Source organism: Glossina fuscipes, unplaced genomic scaffold (assembly GCF_014805625.2).
Source record: "Glossina fuscipes isolate IAEA_lab_2018 unplaced genomic scaffold, Yale_Gfus_2 150, whole genome shotgun sequence".
In the NCBI taxonomy this organism is placed as follows: Eukaryota; Metazoa; Arthropoda; class Insecta; order Diptera; family Glossinidae; genus Glossina; species Glossina fuscipes.
Window position 1 is genome coordinate 900,029 of NW_023998493.1, and position 19,059 is coordinate 919,087.

Below are 19,059 nucleotides of genomic sequence, written 5' to 3' on the forward strand. Positions count from 1 at the left end.
TGGCCTACCTGTGCGAGGTGCATCTTTAACATCAAAAATTCCTGAACGGAATCTACGAAACCAAAATTGCACATAATTGGCTGTTACAGTATCGGAACCATAAACACCATTCACAATTTTAGCCGCCTGGCTTGCATTTTCGCCTTTGTCAAAGAAAAACTGTAAAATGTACCGAATTTTCTCTTTGTTCACTTCCATTTTTAACACGCTGTAACTCACAACTGAATGCACCAAACAAAAAATAGCAAAAGAATTTTTTTTACTGCGAAATGTCACCTTTCCAACGAGCATAAATACGAAATTGTTTGATCGATACTTTACGAGAAATCTATCAGTGCAGCCATCTACCGAAAAAATAATGGATTTCTTTTTCCCCAAACTAATATATATATATATTGTAGTGTGATCGCATACCGTCATATGCATTCACTTTGAAGCACTAGCAAAAAGAAAAACAAAAATTTTTTCCCACTTCAACAGGCTGAGTATTGTAGTACAAAATGCAATACGATGCCACGCGCCCCAATTAATTAGTGATTACGTTAACATAATGTCACCTGGTAGAATTAAGTATAAATAGTGCCAGCAATTACACAGTATTACCAAATTCATTTAAACATCGGCTAGGTCGTTATAAATTGAAAAATCAATTTGCTGTTGACTGAAACAGCATTGCCTATAGCAAAAAACGAATTTATATGTACAATTCACATTGCAAGGCAGATAGTGAAAAAAATTTTTAGATAACTTGAGCTATTAAGGATATATTGAAGCTATTTTTCTATGATGAAGATCATATGTTGATATCAACATATTGTCAATGGATATCAATCAAGAATACAGTTGTGAACTTTGAGCAGTCTACTCCAAGTTTTACGAACACACAAGTCTTAGAGTAAGTGAAAAAAAGTAAAATAAAATTTTATTAAATTCAAGTTTGGAAACTCTGCGTGCGTGTAATGGTCGCGTTTTAATTCTTTGCAAGAAATATTTCAATTTCTTAGTGCATTTCTTAGCTTTTTGCCTTTGTTCGTGTCTAAAGTGTAAAAATCTTTAAAAAAATAAAGTAATTTAACTTATATGAAATATATGTGAATAATTCATTTTGGTTTTGTGCAATCAATAATTAGAGCTCGTGGTAAAAGTCTCTTTCTGTTAATCTTTGTTTACAGTTTATTTTGCTTTTGCTCTATATTTACAGTGACAACGAAAGTGAGAAGTTTGCTTTAATTTGCTGATAATTTGTGTCGTGGAATCTTTTAGTTTTTTCCCCTTTTTTTCTTCATAAGCTGTTTTTGATGTTTTCACTGGACATGGATTGTTTATTTACACCATGTCGTGCGAAAACAGGCCCTGAATCTGAACGATTCATCTCGTGTTGGCTGTATAATCGTTTTTGTCACGCAAATTATGCTGGTATTATCGGCCGTGTTGCTAATGCAATCCTTGATATCTTAAAAGGCTTACGATAGTCATGTCCTGACTGTAGATAGCGGGACTTAGATTTCTACAAACTCCTCACGGAGACGAGAAATTGTTTCTCAGATTTGAACAAAAATCTCGGCTCCATAGCAAAGTTGCAACTCGTAGCGTAGCGTATGGTTCGTCACCTCTGAGATCTCCTAAATCTGATGCGTTGATACAAGTTAGCGCCTCCTCAAAGTCCAAAAGAACGTAGCGTTTCTGCTATTGTTGAGTCGGTAACAAAAAGTTACAAATAAGCCGCGAAGTCCTTCTGGTTTGAGCTATGCTGAAGTAGCAAGGGTATCCCCTCCCATTGGCATCACTCAGGCGTCATCGCCTAAAACTAATAATGAGAATAGTAAATCGTCCTCTCTTCTGGCTGTTCAAGGATGAACGCTGGTCGCCAAACTTGGCACGCCGCACAAGCTGTTCGTGCAAGTGTTCTTACCCCTTCTATATTCTCCCCAACTCAAAACTCTCCATCCGTGAACCCTACTGCTTCTAGTACAGATGACATTTGCTTGAACGCAGTTCCTCCCAGAAAGGCAGTATATATGTCAAAACTAGCACCTGATACAGCTGTGGATAACATCAAATGTTATCTCGTAGCGAAAGTCTCATCTGTCAATTTAAAACGTGGTCAACTAAATATTACAAGAATAGGAAAAAGAAGCTTTTCAACAAATTTTCGAAAAGTGGTCCTTCTTTCGACTATTTCGCTTACTCAGTGGCAAGGCATAGATTTAATTCACTCAACCACCAATATTATTGCAGGTACCTTCAGTTTATTAAATCCTTTCTGTTTGCTAACCCTAAATACTTTTTCTCCATAAATCCCTCGCATGTTTCTTTTAATGGCTCTGGGTCCTCGGATGATATTGAAAGCTCAAATCTCTTTGTATCTCTTACAATCTCGAGTATGTCCTTGTTGTGTGGTCTCCTTCATATAGGTGCTACGTAAATTCAATTAAAAAAGCAATTTTTGCTTTACCCTTAGGAATTTTAGTTGGGACCCGGTTGCTTCTCTTCCTCCTTTGAAAATAGGTTGCTTTTATTATCCTTACCGTCACTTGAGAAACGTAGATTTGTTTTTGGGTGAGATAAGCTTTAATGTCCTTAACTGCTTCTCTAGGCACTATATCATGATTAAGCTTAGTAAATGTACACGCTCAGAGTTGTTTGCAGAAACCTAAATGATGTCTATCACTTATTATCATTATCGGACTCTTTAAAGTCTATTATAGCAACTTTGCTTAATATGCGCGATTTATCTATGTCGTACTTAAACTAACTTCTCATTCTTAATATCTCACTTGTTTTATTGAAAATAATATTGTGTTGTTACTGCGTGTTGCGACGATTCAGGTGTTTCTTTGTTGCTTTTTTTCTCTTTTCTCTCTTTTTTTTTATCTTTACATGAATCATTATTTTTAAATTTTTAATTTTTTTTTAACTTACTTATTATTATATTATTGTTCTTTTCATCTTCCTTTTTATTGTATACTAGTTTTTAAAACAATTAGTATAAGATTTTCTCTTAAGATGAACTAAATTCGACTGTAATTTTCTTCAGTTGAATTTCATGTATAAATGGGTAAAATAAAATAAGTAAATAAATATAAAATGGCCCTTGAAGATATTATTTTTGCAACCTCTTGTTGGGGAATTGAATGAGAAAAGTACAGCGGTGGGTATGCAAGATTCGGCCCAGTCTCTTGCTAGTTTTTATTAAAAGCAAACAATCTTTGTAAATTTTCTGCTACGTAAAATAGTTCTAAAACTATTTGATGGTTGGTTTGATGAGTGATTGTTACCATTACCATTGTTTATACAGAAGACTCTTTTAATGTACAGAATAAATATATTGGAGAAAAATCGTCCGGACAGCAAAAGGTACAACAATTTAGTGGAAATTTATTAAAAAACCACAAAAAAGAATTAATAAAATAGTAACAGAATTTAATTAATACAAAAAAATAAAATTGAAAAACAAAGGTGCATGAACGGCACAAACCTTATGTATGTAAACTTAAACGCTGTCCAATATAAATCGCTAAGCATTATACGCGTATTATAACTGTACAAATAATTATCTGCGGCAGAGGGACAAAAAAATTAAAGAGTTTTTGCTTAGTTAGATATGCAAAGAACGCAAGAAACTGTACGCCCATATAAAGCATTGATATTGAAGCCGAATATGTTGCAAACAATGAATAAGAACATATAGAAATTTTTAAGCATTTCTACTCCACTCTTTGCTACGCCCTGTCGAGATTTGCAAATTAACAAACAAGTAAATATAGTAGAGAGGAAAAGGGCAGAAACAAAAAAGAAAGGCATTGATCAAAGGTTCAAGGAGCAAAAACGATTTATTTCAAATATAAGTTGTTCTTTACGTTGTATTATTGCATTGCTTTATTTGAAAGAGTGAATCTTAAATTTTGGACATTCTCTGCGATTGCCTCAACTTTTCCTCGGTTAGAAGTATTGCATTGTCTGTAGTATAAGCTTTTCGGAATCCTTCGACTTCGAGATGGAGCACCATCAACAAATTAAGGAATGTAATTACTACAGCCGACGGGAAAATTAAAATGTTATGGGTACCAAGTCACATCGGTTTATTGGGGAATGAGCAGGCTGATCGAGCGACAAAGTATGCTGCTTCTGCTCCTCTAATTATGGATGATGTCATGGAAAAGTTGGATCTTCAAAGATACATTGGAAGAAAAGTTAAAGAGAAAATTGCAGAAGGAAGTTTACAATACCATCATCAACACTACTCTTGCATTAACCCTCAATTAACTTCATCTCTATATCCAACAAATGTTGAGAAAACCAAGATCCAAACATTTTCGAGAATTCGCCTTGGTCATACAATTGCAACTCACCAATGGATCCTAAAGAAGTCTTCTTCCCCAATCTGCAGTTGTGGACAAACTCTTACTATAAAGCACATTCTCTGCGACTGCCTCAACTTTTCCTTGGCTAGAAGTATTGCATTTGGAACTATTAACCCTTTGAACATTCTACAATCAGCTTCAGAACAGAATATCAATTCAATATATTACTTTTTTAATACTACTAAGTTCACTATCTAATATCCATTTATTTAAATTAGAGCCGATAGCCTGTGTTGCTAGTGCTCAATGTCTTTTTTTAGTCTAAGAATTCATTTCATTAGTCTAAAATTAAAATAATAATAATAATAAATTTTGGAATCAATCAACAGGAGTAGAAAAATATTTATTTCAAATAACGGTTTGTGATAGCCCCATAAACATGATTATGAAGCCTGGCGAAAAGATTTTTCCACTGAATCACCATCATTAATGGGCCTATTATTATTTTTGATATCATTTGTTTACATATATTTTGGTTTAGTACTTATTATTTTTCTAATCATATGTTATTTGTTACATTTACATCGATCTTATATTTAATTCAAGCGATATGGTAACCAAAACGACAATGACCTTTCTATATGGTAACTATTTGTGATCAGAAATGGTGATGTGCATATAGAAGGGAAAAATAATAACTGAAAACAACACTGAATGTTATTGCATACGTAATTTAACATCAATTAATAAACAAAGCAACAGTTTTTAAGGGAAATTACACTTTTAAAAATCGTTCACGGTCTCTTTGTGGCTTTGTGGCTTCGTATCAGTTATAAAAAAAAGCACCACTTGTTTATCTGGCTAGTATTTTGCCAATACGCAAAGGATGTTAACAGCTGATTCGCAAAGCGACTTTTTTAAAATTTTAATGTGGAATAATAGATAATTTAAAGGAAACTTAATTCCCTCAACAACCCAAAAAAAAGAAGAAAAAGGAAACCTTGTTTAAATTTAATTTACACTTCGAATTTTATATAAAATGGATAACATTTCGATAGCCTACAATTCGCTATTTTCAGTACATGGTCGTCGCTTTTTAATAATTACATTGTTTGGCATTTTTGGTTTGACAATTGCTTATTACGTTTTCCAAACAATAGTTTTCGTTCAGATAAAAGGTCTGTATATTAAAGCTAGCATTCGTAATTTAAATTTACAAATTTTATAGATGTTCTTAAGAACCTGGACGGAGACTTTGCGAGGATGATCAAAGAAATCCACTCCTTGCGGCAAAATGTTACAATATTGGAAACGGAAACAGAAAACTTGAAGGTAAGCATAAGAGTATGAAATATATAGCCGGTTTCTCAAAAAAGATATGCTCGTCCTGCCCATAAATTGCGCTTAATATAAGTGGCGGTATGGTGTGGAATACTAAACCTACAAATCTTACTTTTCAACATTGCCTTATTTATTTCCGTTACTCAGACCAAGACTAGCTGACCAATAGGTTGCACAAAAGACAATGACAAAAAATAGATTGATAACTTAGCAACGCATAAAAATGCATAATAAAATTGATGAAATCGGTGAATATAAACTATCCAATCAAAATCTGAACCGAAAAGAAAAATATTGGTAAGAGAGCATATTTCTTTTGTAAACCCTGCATATATCAAAACAATGTCTTACGATAATAAACAGTTATGTTTCTTGAGAAGCGAAATAAATCTATGTGGGAAGAGATAAAAACGGCGTTAGCAGAGATAAAGAGCGCTGCTGCAATAAAATCCAATGCAATTTCTTGGCATAAAAGCCAATGTTTTAATATTGCCTACATGTTCATTCCAATGATTTTGCTTATGATTCCCGCAATGCGTGCTGACGCATACCTTTGAAGGCGAAAATTCCAGGACTTTTTTTCTTTGTCCACAAATCTGTTTATGTTTACATTTTTTTTTGGATTTAAGTATAATATAGTTTTCAACAAACGAATTAAGAAAGTTTAAAATAAAGTGTTTAATAAAGTAATCAATGTAAAAAAATTTGATGTGTTAATACACTGGGATTCTCTGAGTCACCCACAGGTAATGTTTAATAGTTTTCTTTGCTTTTTTGTATTCTGCAACACCCTTTTTCTCGACATTTGGGATAAATTAACTAATCGTAAATGCTTTGAAAAGTTTGCAATCATTTTCCACGGTACTTCGTTAAAGAATCTACTCCTATGTAGATACACTGAATAATGATGAATTCCACGTAGCAATTTGATGACCCGTAAATTATGTGAGCAAGAGGAAGAATTGAATTTTAAAATATTTGACCAGCTATTGCTGATGGGGAAGATACTAAAGAAACTAACGGTAACAATTAATCGATCCGGCAACACTTAGCTGTACCTTGCGATTTGTGTGATAAAATTTCTATAAGTTATAAAGCTTTCGCTACGTCTGTCTTTTAAATATTTCATAGCATCATCAATAACCCAATTGGAAAGCAGTTTGCAGATACACTCTAGGAAACATACCGGTGAATGACCTTTTAAATGTGATTTATGTGAAAAGGCATTTATGAGGCAGCAATATATGAAATTGCATCATGTCATACACAGCGATGAAAGGCCTGATTAGTGCTTCATACTGGACAAAAGCAATTTTCATGTCAAACTTGCGACTAAAGATTTTCGCTGAGAACTTCACTCTACGGACAATGTTTCAAAAGTGGTCATATAAAATAAAGCTCTATTAACAAGCAATTGAATTGTTGTGAAATTGTTGTAGTTGTCTGTCAGGTTTTGGTTTAATAATTTTCCTAGTTTTGGGGTAGTCGAAGATGTCGTGTTGTGAGGTTTTACGTAAATAGCTGCGACATCTGCACTTTTACATGTCTTCACTTTGTCCATGCCCGGCACGCGAAGGATTCGCTCCAAAACAAACTGGATTGATTTTTAAACGAACTTACGAGACGCCATGAACATGTACACAAATAACATTTCGAACGTGTTTCGATGCCTGCTCGTTTGTTAAGTTGTCTGTTTATTGGAAATAAAATGGAATCCCATTCACCAAAGACAGTGAACAACCATCGAATCATGGCACATCTAATGTTAAAGTTATACTCAACAAGGCTACGCCATTATCGGTGAGTAACGAGACAGGATATATAGGATATATAACATAAGAATAAATTAAAAGTGATTTTGACGATATATTACCTAAAAAGGAGTGGAAAGTGAAAATTAAGGAATTTCTCTATCAACAGTTGGAAAGCGAAAGAGCGTTAACGTCTTGTCTGATCATTCAAAATTGCAATACTAAAGAAAAGATGATTTATACATTTTATGGGCTTGGCCAAGCAGTTATAAACGCATTTTTGTTTTGCTGTTTTTGCATTCTTTTGCATTTGGTTTTATTTATTTTCCTAAAAAACAATCGAAAATGATGTAAACATTTATTTTCCCCTCCACCATATGTTGTTCGCGGAGTTGTTTTTAAAATGATGTTAATACTGGGTTGGCGAAAAATTGTGCCCAATGGTCTCTTAAAATTACCAAAAATCAGTGTAAAAGTCTCTCAAAGTTACTAAAAACCTGTGTCTCTCAAAATTACTAAAAACTCATGTAAAAGTCTCTCAAAATGAGCAAAATCAACCAGTGTGTGAAATAACTAAAATAAATGCACTCAAGTCTGAAAACAAGCAAAATGCATATATTTTTTAATAAAAGTGAACAAAACCTCTGAAAAAATCCGATTTTTTTTATAGAAATATACTATACGAACAATATTTTGTTTGGAAAGTTTCATTGAGGTGTTTAGTTAGGCTTATCTGTAACTCTCCTCATTTTGGACAAACATTTTTTCATTCAGACTATTTAAACAATCATCATTGTGTTTCTTTTTCAACATTTTTTTTTTTATTTGCAAAATTAAAAGATGATACCATTGTACCAGCCGTCGAAAGACGTATTTTTGCAATTCTTTTGGGATGGAAGGTTCAAGGATAAAATATCAATGATTGACGATGAGTTATTAAGAATATATTGACATATTAAAATATAGGGGGTCTTAAAGCTATTAATTTTTCTGCTACTGGTAGGTATTTGAAGGCAGCAACTCAATTTTTCGACAAAGAAGGTAATCTGCCTCTTTAATCTGAGCGCTGAGCGCAGCTTCTTCTACCATTGATACAGTAAAAGTTCCTTATTTGCGGGGAATATGTTCCATAAAAATGACGCGAATACAGAAACCGTGAATACGGAATGGAATATGGGATCATAGGCGATATGCTCCTAGGTGACAAAATAAAAAAAGAAACCGTGAATACGGAATGGTAATTTATTTGGGATTATAGGGGGTATGTTCCTAAGTGACATAATAAAAAAAAATCAAATATATAAAAAAATCAATTTAATTTAATGCGAATGTGCATCTACTTTTTCCCTCTTTAGGCAATTTGTTATTTAGGGAAATTACTTAGCTGAAACAATGCTTTATTCATTGAGTAATAAGGTTACTTTCATTCTGTTTGTTTACATTCTCAAAAACCGCGAATAAAGAAATTTATAGCCGCGAATATGGGAATTGGTCGCATTTTTTTCATCGGGGAATAGTGAAACCGAGAGTAAAGGAAGCGCGAATAAGGAACTTCTACTGTACTGTAAAAACTTAAAATGAAAATCCTTGGAGTTATGCTACTGGCCGTTTTGAATAACCACTTTCTAAGAAGGGTGCGTTCGAAGCTCTGCAACGTATTACAGCCCCTAACAATAAAAATAGTGTGCAATCCCAGGATCATAAATATACCTTGCTGTGCTCGAAGATTTTTGTTAGAAGCTGCCGCTCTTGAAATCAGCAAGAAAATGCACAGTTCTATAGAGGGATCTATCTATATTGAATTCCGCATGCTTCATCCCAACTATTTAATTTTTCAGTAGAAGAATTAAAAGCTTTCGAGTCACTCTCAAACTCCAAATCTCTTTAACAATCTCAATGAAATTATAATAACGTTTTTTGATTGGGAAGAGCTTTTCAGAGAACATAAATATTATGAAAAGACATCTTTATGTGACAGACTTTGGAAATAAACACATGGCGTTTCTTTGACGTAGCAAGTCTTTTTGGAGTGCTTTCGGTGAGGAATAAGTTCCTCTCAAATCATGAATTTTTTCTCAAGTATTCTAATAATATCTATTAAGCAAATCAAAAAAAGGGTTTCTGAAAAATGACGTCACCCAATAAGGTAACGTTACGTTCTTACATTATTCCATATTCCTATTTATGGGTTGATATTTCGACTTCGTCGCCTTTTTACTAGACTTGTGGACAGGTAGTTTTCTTGTTTATTTCATTCTTTTTTTAATTCACAGAGGTTTAATAGCTTGCAATACTCAAATGAATATGTTCATTCTGACAATACTATGCGATCAATTTGCTTTACAAAAAATCGCATTGCTGGCTAAGAAACGTTAAAAAACGAAAATTTGTCTATCTCGCACTTTTAGTTAATATGCTTCAGTTACTATTAGCCTTTGCAGGATACTACCGCGATCAAATTCCATACGTTTTCCTGGTCGCATTCGTAATATTTTATATTTATCAGGTGCGCCTACACAAAGCACATATAAGTTCTAAAGAATTTGCTTTGAAAAAAACGCAAAAGGGACTGAAAGGTACTTGTACATTTGCTTTAAAGCTGGATAAAAATTTCAGAGTATGGAATTTTATAGATCTGATTGTAAAGAAGAGATATAATGAAAGAAAATATCAAAAAGCAGTTGAAGAGAAAAAAATGGATATACATTTTTTGAAATTAAGAATCAAAAAGTATGAACAGGAAATAAAAATATTCCAGGTAAGTCATCATTTGCATTGTATGCAGGAATAAAATATTCTTTTTCAGATAAAAAACACAAAGGTTGCTTTAGGTATAGCAGCAAAGGCAAAGAATACATTAAAAGAAAAAGGTGAAGATTGTTTGTACAAGATTCGAACGCCGACACATAAAATTAGGAAGCCCAAGAATACGAAAGCCCGCCTTTACCTATGGTTGTAAACATATAACAACAATTTGCAATCCATTTCCAAAAGAAAAGAGTCAATACTGATAAAAATACTTCATAGATTCTTGTAGATACCACTTTGCCCCTGTAACGCTCGCAAACACAAATTTTTAATACATTTCTCTTTATGAGATATTTATATGCACTAAAATCTGTCGTAAAATGTGATTTGCACGTTTTATTTTTCCGACAAATGAAACCCTTCGAATATTTACACTTTTAGCTACGAGAATCACACTACCGATTTTATGATCGGCGGTCGCGTATGCTTCTGTTTAGATTTTTAAAAAATAAAGACTGAGAAAAACATTTTCTTTGTTTCTGGGATTTGTCTCAACTTTTACATGTTCTTTTGCCAAAAGTACCAAGAACCCAACTTTTCGAATTCTCCATGTCTCGAACACAAGAAAACTAAGGCCTCTAAATCTCCACTTTCCATGTTTCAAAAAGTAAGTCATGTGGTGAATTAAAAAAAAAAAGTTGATAAACGAAAGTTACTTTCTTTGCTTCCCAAATATTTGTGATGTTACCAATTGTCTCATTAACCGAAATATATGGAGAACTGGTAAAATTCAAAAGTTTGAATATGAAATGTGTTAAGGGCAGTTATGTTTAAAGAGTTTTAAGATAAACATAAACTATGGCAAACTATGAAGCATTTGGTGACTTATGTCTCAAATTGTTAGATAAGTCCAGGAAATCAAGTCTTCTACAAATTTTCATATTCTGAGCCTAATTTCATTAATGACTGTTCAAAACTATGTATTGAATAAATGTATCCACAACAGGCCTCTCGTTCTTTTCAATATGAACAAGGCAAATAACGTTTGCATTCTTTTTGTTTTATTGTCAGCTCGTCAATCAAATTTGTCGACTAAACCCATTAATCAAATTTGATGAAAAGCGGAATCGAAAAGGCAAGCAACAAGACGCTTTATTTATGTTCATGGGCATGATGAAAATATCGATTGAATTGATACCAATAGCCGGTAGCTTTACTGCATATTGAGAAATCTTTGCACATTGGATATTCTAGAGCGCCCGGCCGCCGTTAATTAACTAATAATTTCTTAAGTCGTTCTCTTTAAAATACTCTTCTCTCGTTCAGTTAGTGATCTTGATAATTTCCATTTCAGCCAAATCACATCTAAAAAAGCCAAATACGCTTTTAGCTCTTCGCTTGTTCAGAAAGCACACTACCATGTTATGCGCAACTTTGGCGTGTTTTGCATACATTTATGTGGCACTGTTTCTATAAGAGAGAAGGAAAAATGATGGTTTGTTTACTAGAATTTATCAAATACTTGTTAGTTTCTATTGCCTTCCACAGCTCTACTTCTTTTTGTACTTCTTCAATTTGTTTATTTAAGCTGATCGCAGTTGTCCTATGTTTTCTAACTAAACTTTCATAGGATGGTCTTAACTGTTGCAGGTCTTTTTCAATTTCTGCAGAGAAAAATCGAATAGGTGAGGCGTTATTAGGGTTAGTTATTAGTTACAAACCTTTCAAATGTCCGTCAACAAGTTCCACTTGTAGATTTTCGGAACGACGGTGTGCTTGTCGGATTCTATAATTCTGGAAAATAATTACTGATCCCACTGATCCCATTACCAGGAAAAGAGCGCATAAAATTATAGAACGATGATGTTCCATACCTTTGTTAGTATAATTACAAATTTTACCAAAAGTTCTCAATAAAGAATGCATTTCTCGTATTCTTTTTTTCTTATATAGTTGGCAATAAATATAAAAAAGAATATTTTTATAAGAATAGGTTGAAATGTTTTACAATTATAAGTATTATGTCAAGTGCAGCTTGGAAAGAATGAGGAACACTATTCCTCTATCAAACTTAAGTGAGAGAGAAAAGCAGTTAGAAAAAGTATCGAGGAATAATTAAAGCGAACAATAATTTGAACTTTAGAATTGAGGACATATCTTGTCTTTGTTTTTTTAATTTAGTAAAGGTCGGGACGTGACATCTCAGTTAGCTACTGAGTCTTAAAAACTATTTCAAATCGTATTTTAATGGCTTTCGAATGCCTTATAATTTTTAAATAAAAAGTAATTACTAAAAAAAAATTTTTTTTTCAACCGAAAAATACTTTCATGTATTAAGAAGAACGTGTGATAAATGTCATATAAGTACGGAGCGTACTGACTTTTTCAATGACATAATAATGAAACGAGAAAGAAGACGAAATTTCAACACTATAATGTTGTCGTGGGTGCATACAAGCACTGTATGTTCGTCCAAGAAATCTACGTAGAAATTTCTATCCATTCCAATTATTATGTGGGTATTGTTGTTAGTAGTGACCAAAAGACACGGAAAGCAAACATGTTCTTAGTTTATATTCGTATCCTCTTCCATTACCAGCACTGAAGAATGCCTTCTACAGAAATTAGATAGGCATTGTGGAGACGGGTATGCTTTAATCAGAATTCAGAGTTTGATCTCGCTTGAAAGTATCTACACTTATGAGATTTTTTGAGCTTTTTTCCTAATGTTGTAAATTGTTTATTGGTATGTATGGCAATTTTTAAGTACCTTGCCAAGAAAAGCTTTTTTAAAACTTTCTATTTTGCTTTTTTTTACTGTTTTTTTAAGAGAAATATAAATGCATGTTTTCACTTCAAGATTCTTTTATTTAAAAACCGTTAGTTGGTTGTTTTTTGTTTACATGTTGAAAAAAATACCATATGTTGGGAATAGTGGTATGGCAACGCTACGTCACGCGTAAGCCTTTTTTATGAAATAAAAAATAACACAATTATTCACGTGTTCATACAACATCAAAAATCGTTTAATTTCTGAATACCAAAAGTTTGCTTCGAAGGTAAAGGCAAACGCTGACGTATTATAAAGGATACTTCGGATCACCCATGCTGAAAATGAGAGTATCGTACGAAATAAGAATATTTATTTCAGTTTCATAATTTTATTGCCCGTTTTGATTTTTCCTCATCATTACAATATACACTATATATTATAAAAATATATGTATATATATTTAGAATGCCGAAAATGTGAGCTGAGAAGTATGAGTGGCTTTTGTGATAGCAAGGACAGGCGTACACAAGCGCCAAAATCTCTTTTATTGTGCTTATTTAAATAAAAAATTTACGATTATTAGTATCTTGGCTAGCTCAACGATATTAAGAAGTCCATTAGATCATATGCAATAAACCGACTCATAAATGGGAAACCAGATTCTTTTGTCAACTAAAATGTGTTATCTGAGATAATCTGTCCGAGCGCCCCTACACGGTACCACTTCCACGCGAGGATAGACAAAATAACGTTACATTTATTAAAAAAACTTTGAATACTTGCAGCCACCTTCTCTTACTTTCCATTTAGCTACTTCCTCCCGCACTTCTGTAATTTGTTGGTTTAAACTTATAGCATCAATTTTATGTTTTCTAATTAAACTTTCATAAGGTGTTCCCAAGAATTTCTTGTCCTTTTCTTCGCCTTCTGGGGAATAAAAAGTTAATACCTAAGTTCAAACTTGTACAGATTTTGCTTATAAAGTACTGACCTTCGAAGTTGTCATTTGCAAATTTCCCAGGCAAATCTTTAGGAAAAACTTCTCTCTCTCTCTCTCTTTCACTCAGACGCCCTTTGAAATTGTCAAAAATTATTATTAATCCCACTACCAGCACAAGAAAGCATGATATAATGAAGAATTGACGATCTATGTCTTCGTTTGCAACACTATATATTTTTCGAAAAGTTCTTAATAGCAAATTCAATTCTTCCGTTTTTTCTTTCACAGGCGAAAAATGATAATTTAAATAGAAAATAAATTGTGTAAAATGGTTTGAAGTATGTTGTAGTTATAGGTATCGTTACCAGTTATCATTATTAGATGCAGCTAGTAAAATAGTAAAAGAGGTTAAGAGATACGTATATTGTCATCAATTCTCTCGCAAATTTTGCTGGTAATGGGAATGTGTAAAGATTCGTTCGGAGAAGAAAAAAAATTTTGAAAAAATGGCTGAAGTTTTTTAAAGCAAAGAATTGAAACTTTGGAAAAAAAAGAGTGAAAATGTCACAAGTGAAATACGTAAACTACTTTTTCCTAGAAACGATTAGGAGCAAATTTTAATTTGTAATATTGCGTAACGGCTAATATATTTAACATCATTATTACGTGATAATAAATGGTGATCAAAGCTTTGCGCGATGTGATAACATACCTGCGAGTTACAAAGTAGCATTCTATATTGTACACATTCTGTCAAATTTCAAAATCCCTTATTCTTAATCTTTAAATTATGAATCCGAAAAATAAGCCGAAAACTATCTAGGTATTCTGATCCAACTCATCTCAAAAACTGTTCAGGTCAGGTCGGCAAGTACATTTTGAAGCTGGATTGTTGTTGCTTTTGGGATGAAATATGCTAAGCGTCAGCCAAGTGGCATTGACGTATAGATACGGGAAGGTTGTCTATCTGAAGAATACTACAGAACACATGAACTGTCATACGAACAATCGTCATATCTTCATAATATCCTTTTGTGTAGGATGTAATTTTTTTTATTAAATTGAGGTTTAACTTCAACACACGAAATAAGCAAAACCTAATGTAATTGCCAACAATTAGTTACCTATAAATTATAATACGAGATCTTAGTTTACGTTGCTATTCGTTGACTTCCGTAATTACTTTTAGAAATTCTTTTGCCATTTTTCATTATATCTTACATTTTATGCAATTTCGTATTTTTTTCTTTAGCCGCCTGTTTCCGCTCTTCTATATGTGGGTTTGATTTTTTAGTTTCGTTAGTCGGCCAAAACCTCTTGCTTATACCTTTTCTGATGTTGAAATATATACATTTGCATTTCATCTAACAAAATTAAATGCGTTTTTCTTCAGGGAAAGTTTGTAAGCCACCTCGCTCATAAAATCTGTTATTAATATAATGCGATGGTATTTTTTTATAGGATCCAGAGAATAATAACTATCAAGTCGTACTTGTTTGGAGCGAGTTTCTGCTTTACGATACTCCACCCATGGAGGTACGACAAAAGTACGATTTAAAGTTTTACAAAAAGCCAGCCCACCCGAGAAATGACTTGCCTGGTTGCAAATCGACCTAATAGGGTGACAGCAGTTTAAGTTTATAATCTGTAAAATTAACTATATTACCACTCACCCATACAGGGACAATTTTTATCGCTAGCACGGAACTTACTTTCCATATAACATAAAATTCTGTTCACGGTTTCCTACACCACCCTAAGGTACCGTGATAGGCGCGTTATCAATTGTTTAAAATGCTTGACTCCCCTGCAGGCCAACGCCATTGTTTGAGTTAACTTAAAACTATAATAATAATAAATAAAGCCCTGCTTATACATGCATATATAAATAATATGAAAATATAGATAACATAAATAAATAATATAAATAATGCACGATCGCTGTTTGTGGGGCGCTGTGTTGATATCTGCAATGTGATTGCTGAATTTTCTAGAAAATTGTGAGCCGGAACTTACCAATGACCTACAGAAATTTAACATTCTGATGAGGCGATGAGTAGAGGTGTATGCTTGCTTTTTAATCTAAAATAAAATAAGAAGAAATGAATAAATTATAAATAATAATAAGTAAGTTGCTTACAGCGAATGTTATTCTACGATGAGACGATGAGCGGAGTGTTGTTCGCATGATTCATTCTTATTTTAAAATAAAATAAGTAAATAAGTAATAATAATATAAATATATTTGTTAACATACGTTCACTTTTACTATATAAATTCCTATTGATTCGTTGTTGCTTGGCATATGGTGGGCGGTGAGTTCGTAAGCTAAAGCAAATCAAAAATAAATAAATACCAAATGCGTTATTAACTTTAGAATTAACTTAAGTTTCTGTCCCGGGTCTGTACAAAGTTCCTTCGTGTTAGTAGCGTAAACAATATGTATCCCAGCAAATTGATGAGGTGGATGCTGCCGGTGGTACAGGATCCTGACGCCCTGAAGAATGCAAATCGCGATACCACTGTTGTGATGCATTGTGATCCATTGCAAACAAAAGGGTACCTTTTTATAAAACTTGTAAAGGGGAAAATCAGTAACGGCATTTAGCCGTTTTAGCGAAAATTCAACTCAATGCCATTCAACTAGTTTCAACAAAGCCATTCGCAAATACACAACGAAGTTGTAAGAAGTGATTAATTGCGAAAAAATGATAAAAAAAGGAATTAAAAAGTTTAAAAATTAGAAGACCAAACTTGCGAAACATTTACATAAAGCTGAAATAAGAAGAAACCCAAAATATTTTAAAATTATAAATTGATTTTATTTGATAATAAAAATAATAAGTTCGTAGGTGCATTTATTTGGTTTATTCGTTAGCAACATCTTAGGACATTTTATCGTCTTAAGATGTTGTTCAGTAGTCTTAGGTTGTTTTTTCATTGATCTTAGGATATTTTATGTTTTTAGGCTATTTATGGTCTTAAGATGTTTTCTTTTTTAAATGTTTGCATTTATTGAAGGATTTTTCAGGTTTTAGGATATTTGTCTTAGGATGTTTTTTGCGGATAACGCACGCAGGTTGTGCGATTAATTAGTTAATTCTATACATATTCAATATATTAATTCCATATATGAACTATATTATATGTATATAATAAAAAAATTAATTTAGAAATTATATAAATAAACACTTTTTGGGGCCTCAATATTTTTATAATAAATACGATGGTACTCATACCTCCGGGCAGTATCGAGGAATACGGTTAAGCACATTGCGCAATTCTTTATCGATATTGGTAGACATAACCGGTTGCACTGAAATAGAAAATCAAATGTCATATAAAAAAAGGCTTGCAAATCGTTCGGTATAGGCTCTCTCAAGTCTTTCTCTACTAGTCTTTCTTCTCTAACTACTGGAGTTACATAAAATAAAACAACGATCTTTTTTCTTATTTCAAATTTATTGACCAAAAAAGTTTCAATTATTTAAATTTTAAAGTAGTAACAATTCATAAATTATAAAAAAACTTACAAGAAGCACAAAACTCGTCTGCGGAGCGCGGAGCCTGCTGACGGGATTCAGCGTTATTCTGAACTACTACGCCTGTCGTCCGCGACAGGAATCTCGGCAACAAAAAACTCCTTGTAAATTTCATAAACGGTGTGTACACCAAGAGACGGGCAAATGGCAACACGCACAGCGTACGCTTACTGTTCGACTACCCGCACTTAATAGATTCGTTCGGTAGGGGTGACTTCAGGACAGTTGCGGAGCTGGCTGAAAAGAACGCGCCTAGTTCTGCATTCTGGGAACAGAGAGGCTGCATGCCTTTATACAGCGTACTATTCAGAATGGCATATTCTGTGTGGTTCCTCAATGACGTACAGGCTGCAACACTTGAAGCTGCAGTAAACGCCAAGTAATTTTATTATATATTTATATTATATATGACATATAATCTCGTATTCCTTTCTCTTTACTTTTTTTTAGCTAAATATAAACTATTTCTTCATGGAGATCTTCGACTAACACGACGGCAACAAAGCGCAGAAAACGTGCGGCTTGCTCGTCAACATTACCAAGTTCGCGAATGTGATCCACCGGAGGTTCATCAACAGTAGTACCTAGATGGAGTTCAAAGGTAATCTGGAAGTTACCAAAAATTTTTTGGAAGTTAATTTTATGGAGGACAAGCTAGCACCCGTCTAACGATTGTCAACTTCACTGAAGTTATGGACGATCTGTTGGAGGCTTACTCTGGCATAATCATAGCGCCAAGCAGGGTAAGCCAGGACCTGCTGGAAAGGTTCTTCCACAAACTATCAATCTAACAATTTTAGGATATCAAAGTATTTATCTTCAAACATTCTGCAGCCGCGAAATAATATGTATTACATTATTATTATTAACATGTGGAGATAAGACCATGAATTTTCTCGAGGCACTAATGTATTCTTAGAAATTGACGAAATTAAGATTGGGAGGAAGCAAACACAAAATTACCAACGCTCAACATTCGACTTAAAACTAAGGTCATTCTATAAGCAACGAAAATCCTATACAGAAGATGTTGTAAAGAACGTCTCGAGTTCATTGCAAGACAATGAATAGAAAGCTTTTCTTTGCTTTTCTTTAATATGGTTATGAGTAAATAAATTGCACTCTTCCACTTGGAAAGCATAAATGGCATTGTCGCCAACATGGCAAGTAATCTCTAGTCTTAAGATTACTTTTAACTTTGTTTTTATTTAATAAAAACCTGCTGCCTGCACGCACTTGCCGATGGTCTGTGCCACCATAGCCGCATAAAAGATGTCGTAGGCTAGTTGGAATGGATCGTGGACATCTGGTCGACTTCCCATGTTGGAAAGTCCGTCTTCAGGTATTAGCTAGTGAGGATCAAGTTGTTTCTTTTGTTCTTCGCAACTTTTTGACCGTTGACCTCTTCTCAAAAGATTTCTTCCTCCAGCGTAAGATCGTTTAAACACGCTTGGCATGCTAGCTGCTCACGGATGTATCGCGCGATTCCGTATACTGTGTGAAGATGGTATAAACTCTTTTTCGACGTAAACAATTTGGTAGTTCATTTTGTTGTTGAGGAAGTAGTCATCGTCCGTTTTGAAGCCGCTTGCCCACTTCGACACCTGGGAGTTCATCAGTTTTTCGATCCACGCGGCAATTTCCACAGATGACTTCGTCG

At 33.5% G+C, this 19,059-nt stretch overlaps 1 protein-coding gene across 2 annotated transcripts; it reads left to right on the forward strand.

Annotated features, from left to right (window-relative positions):
• Positions 1 to 4,991: 4,991 nt before the first annotated feature.
• On the forward strand, positions 4,992 to 6,349 carry LOC119641512. 2 transcript variants are annotated; one of them, XM_038040233.1, is made up of 3 exons: positions 4,992 to 5,482; positions 5,533 to 5,636; positions 6,023 to 6,349. In XM_038040233.1, exons 1-3 carry the CDS (start codon positions 5,344 to 5,346, stop codon positions 6,200 to 6,202), a joined length of 423 nt encoding a protein of 140 aa, XP_037896161.1. In that variant the 5' UTR covers positions 4,992 to 5,343; the 3' UTR covers positions 6,203 to 6,349. The 2 variants fall into 2 exon arrangements, with proteins under 2 accessions (XP_037896161.1, XP_037896163.1); XM_038040235.1 differs by having other exon boundaries at positions 6,026 to 6,349.
• Positions 6,350 to 19,059: the final 12,710 nt, after the last annotated feature.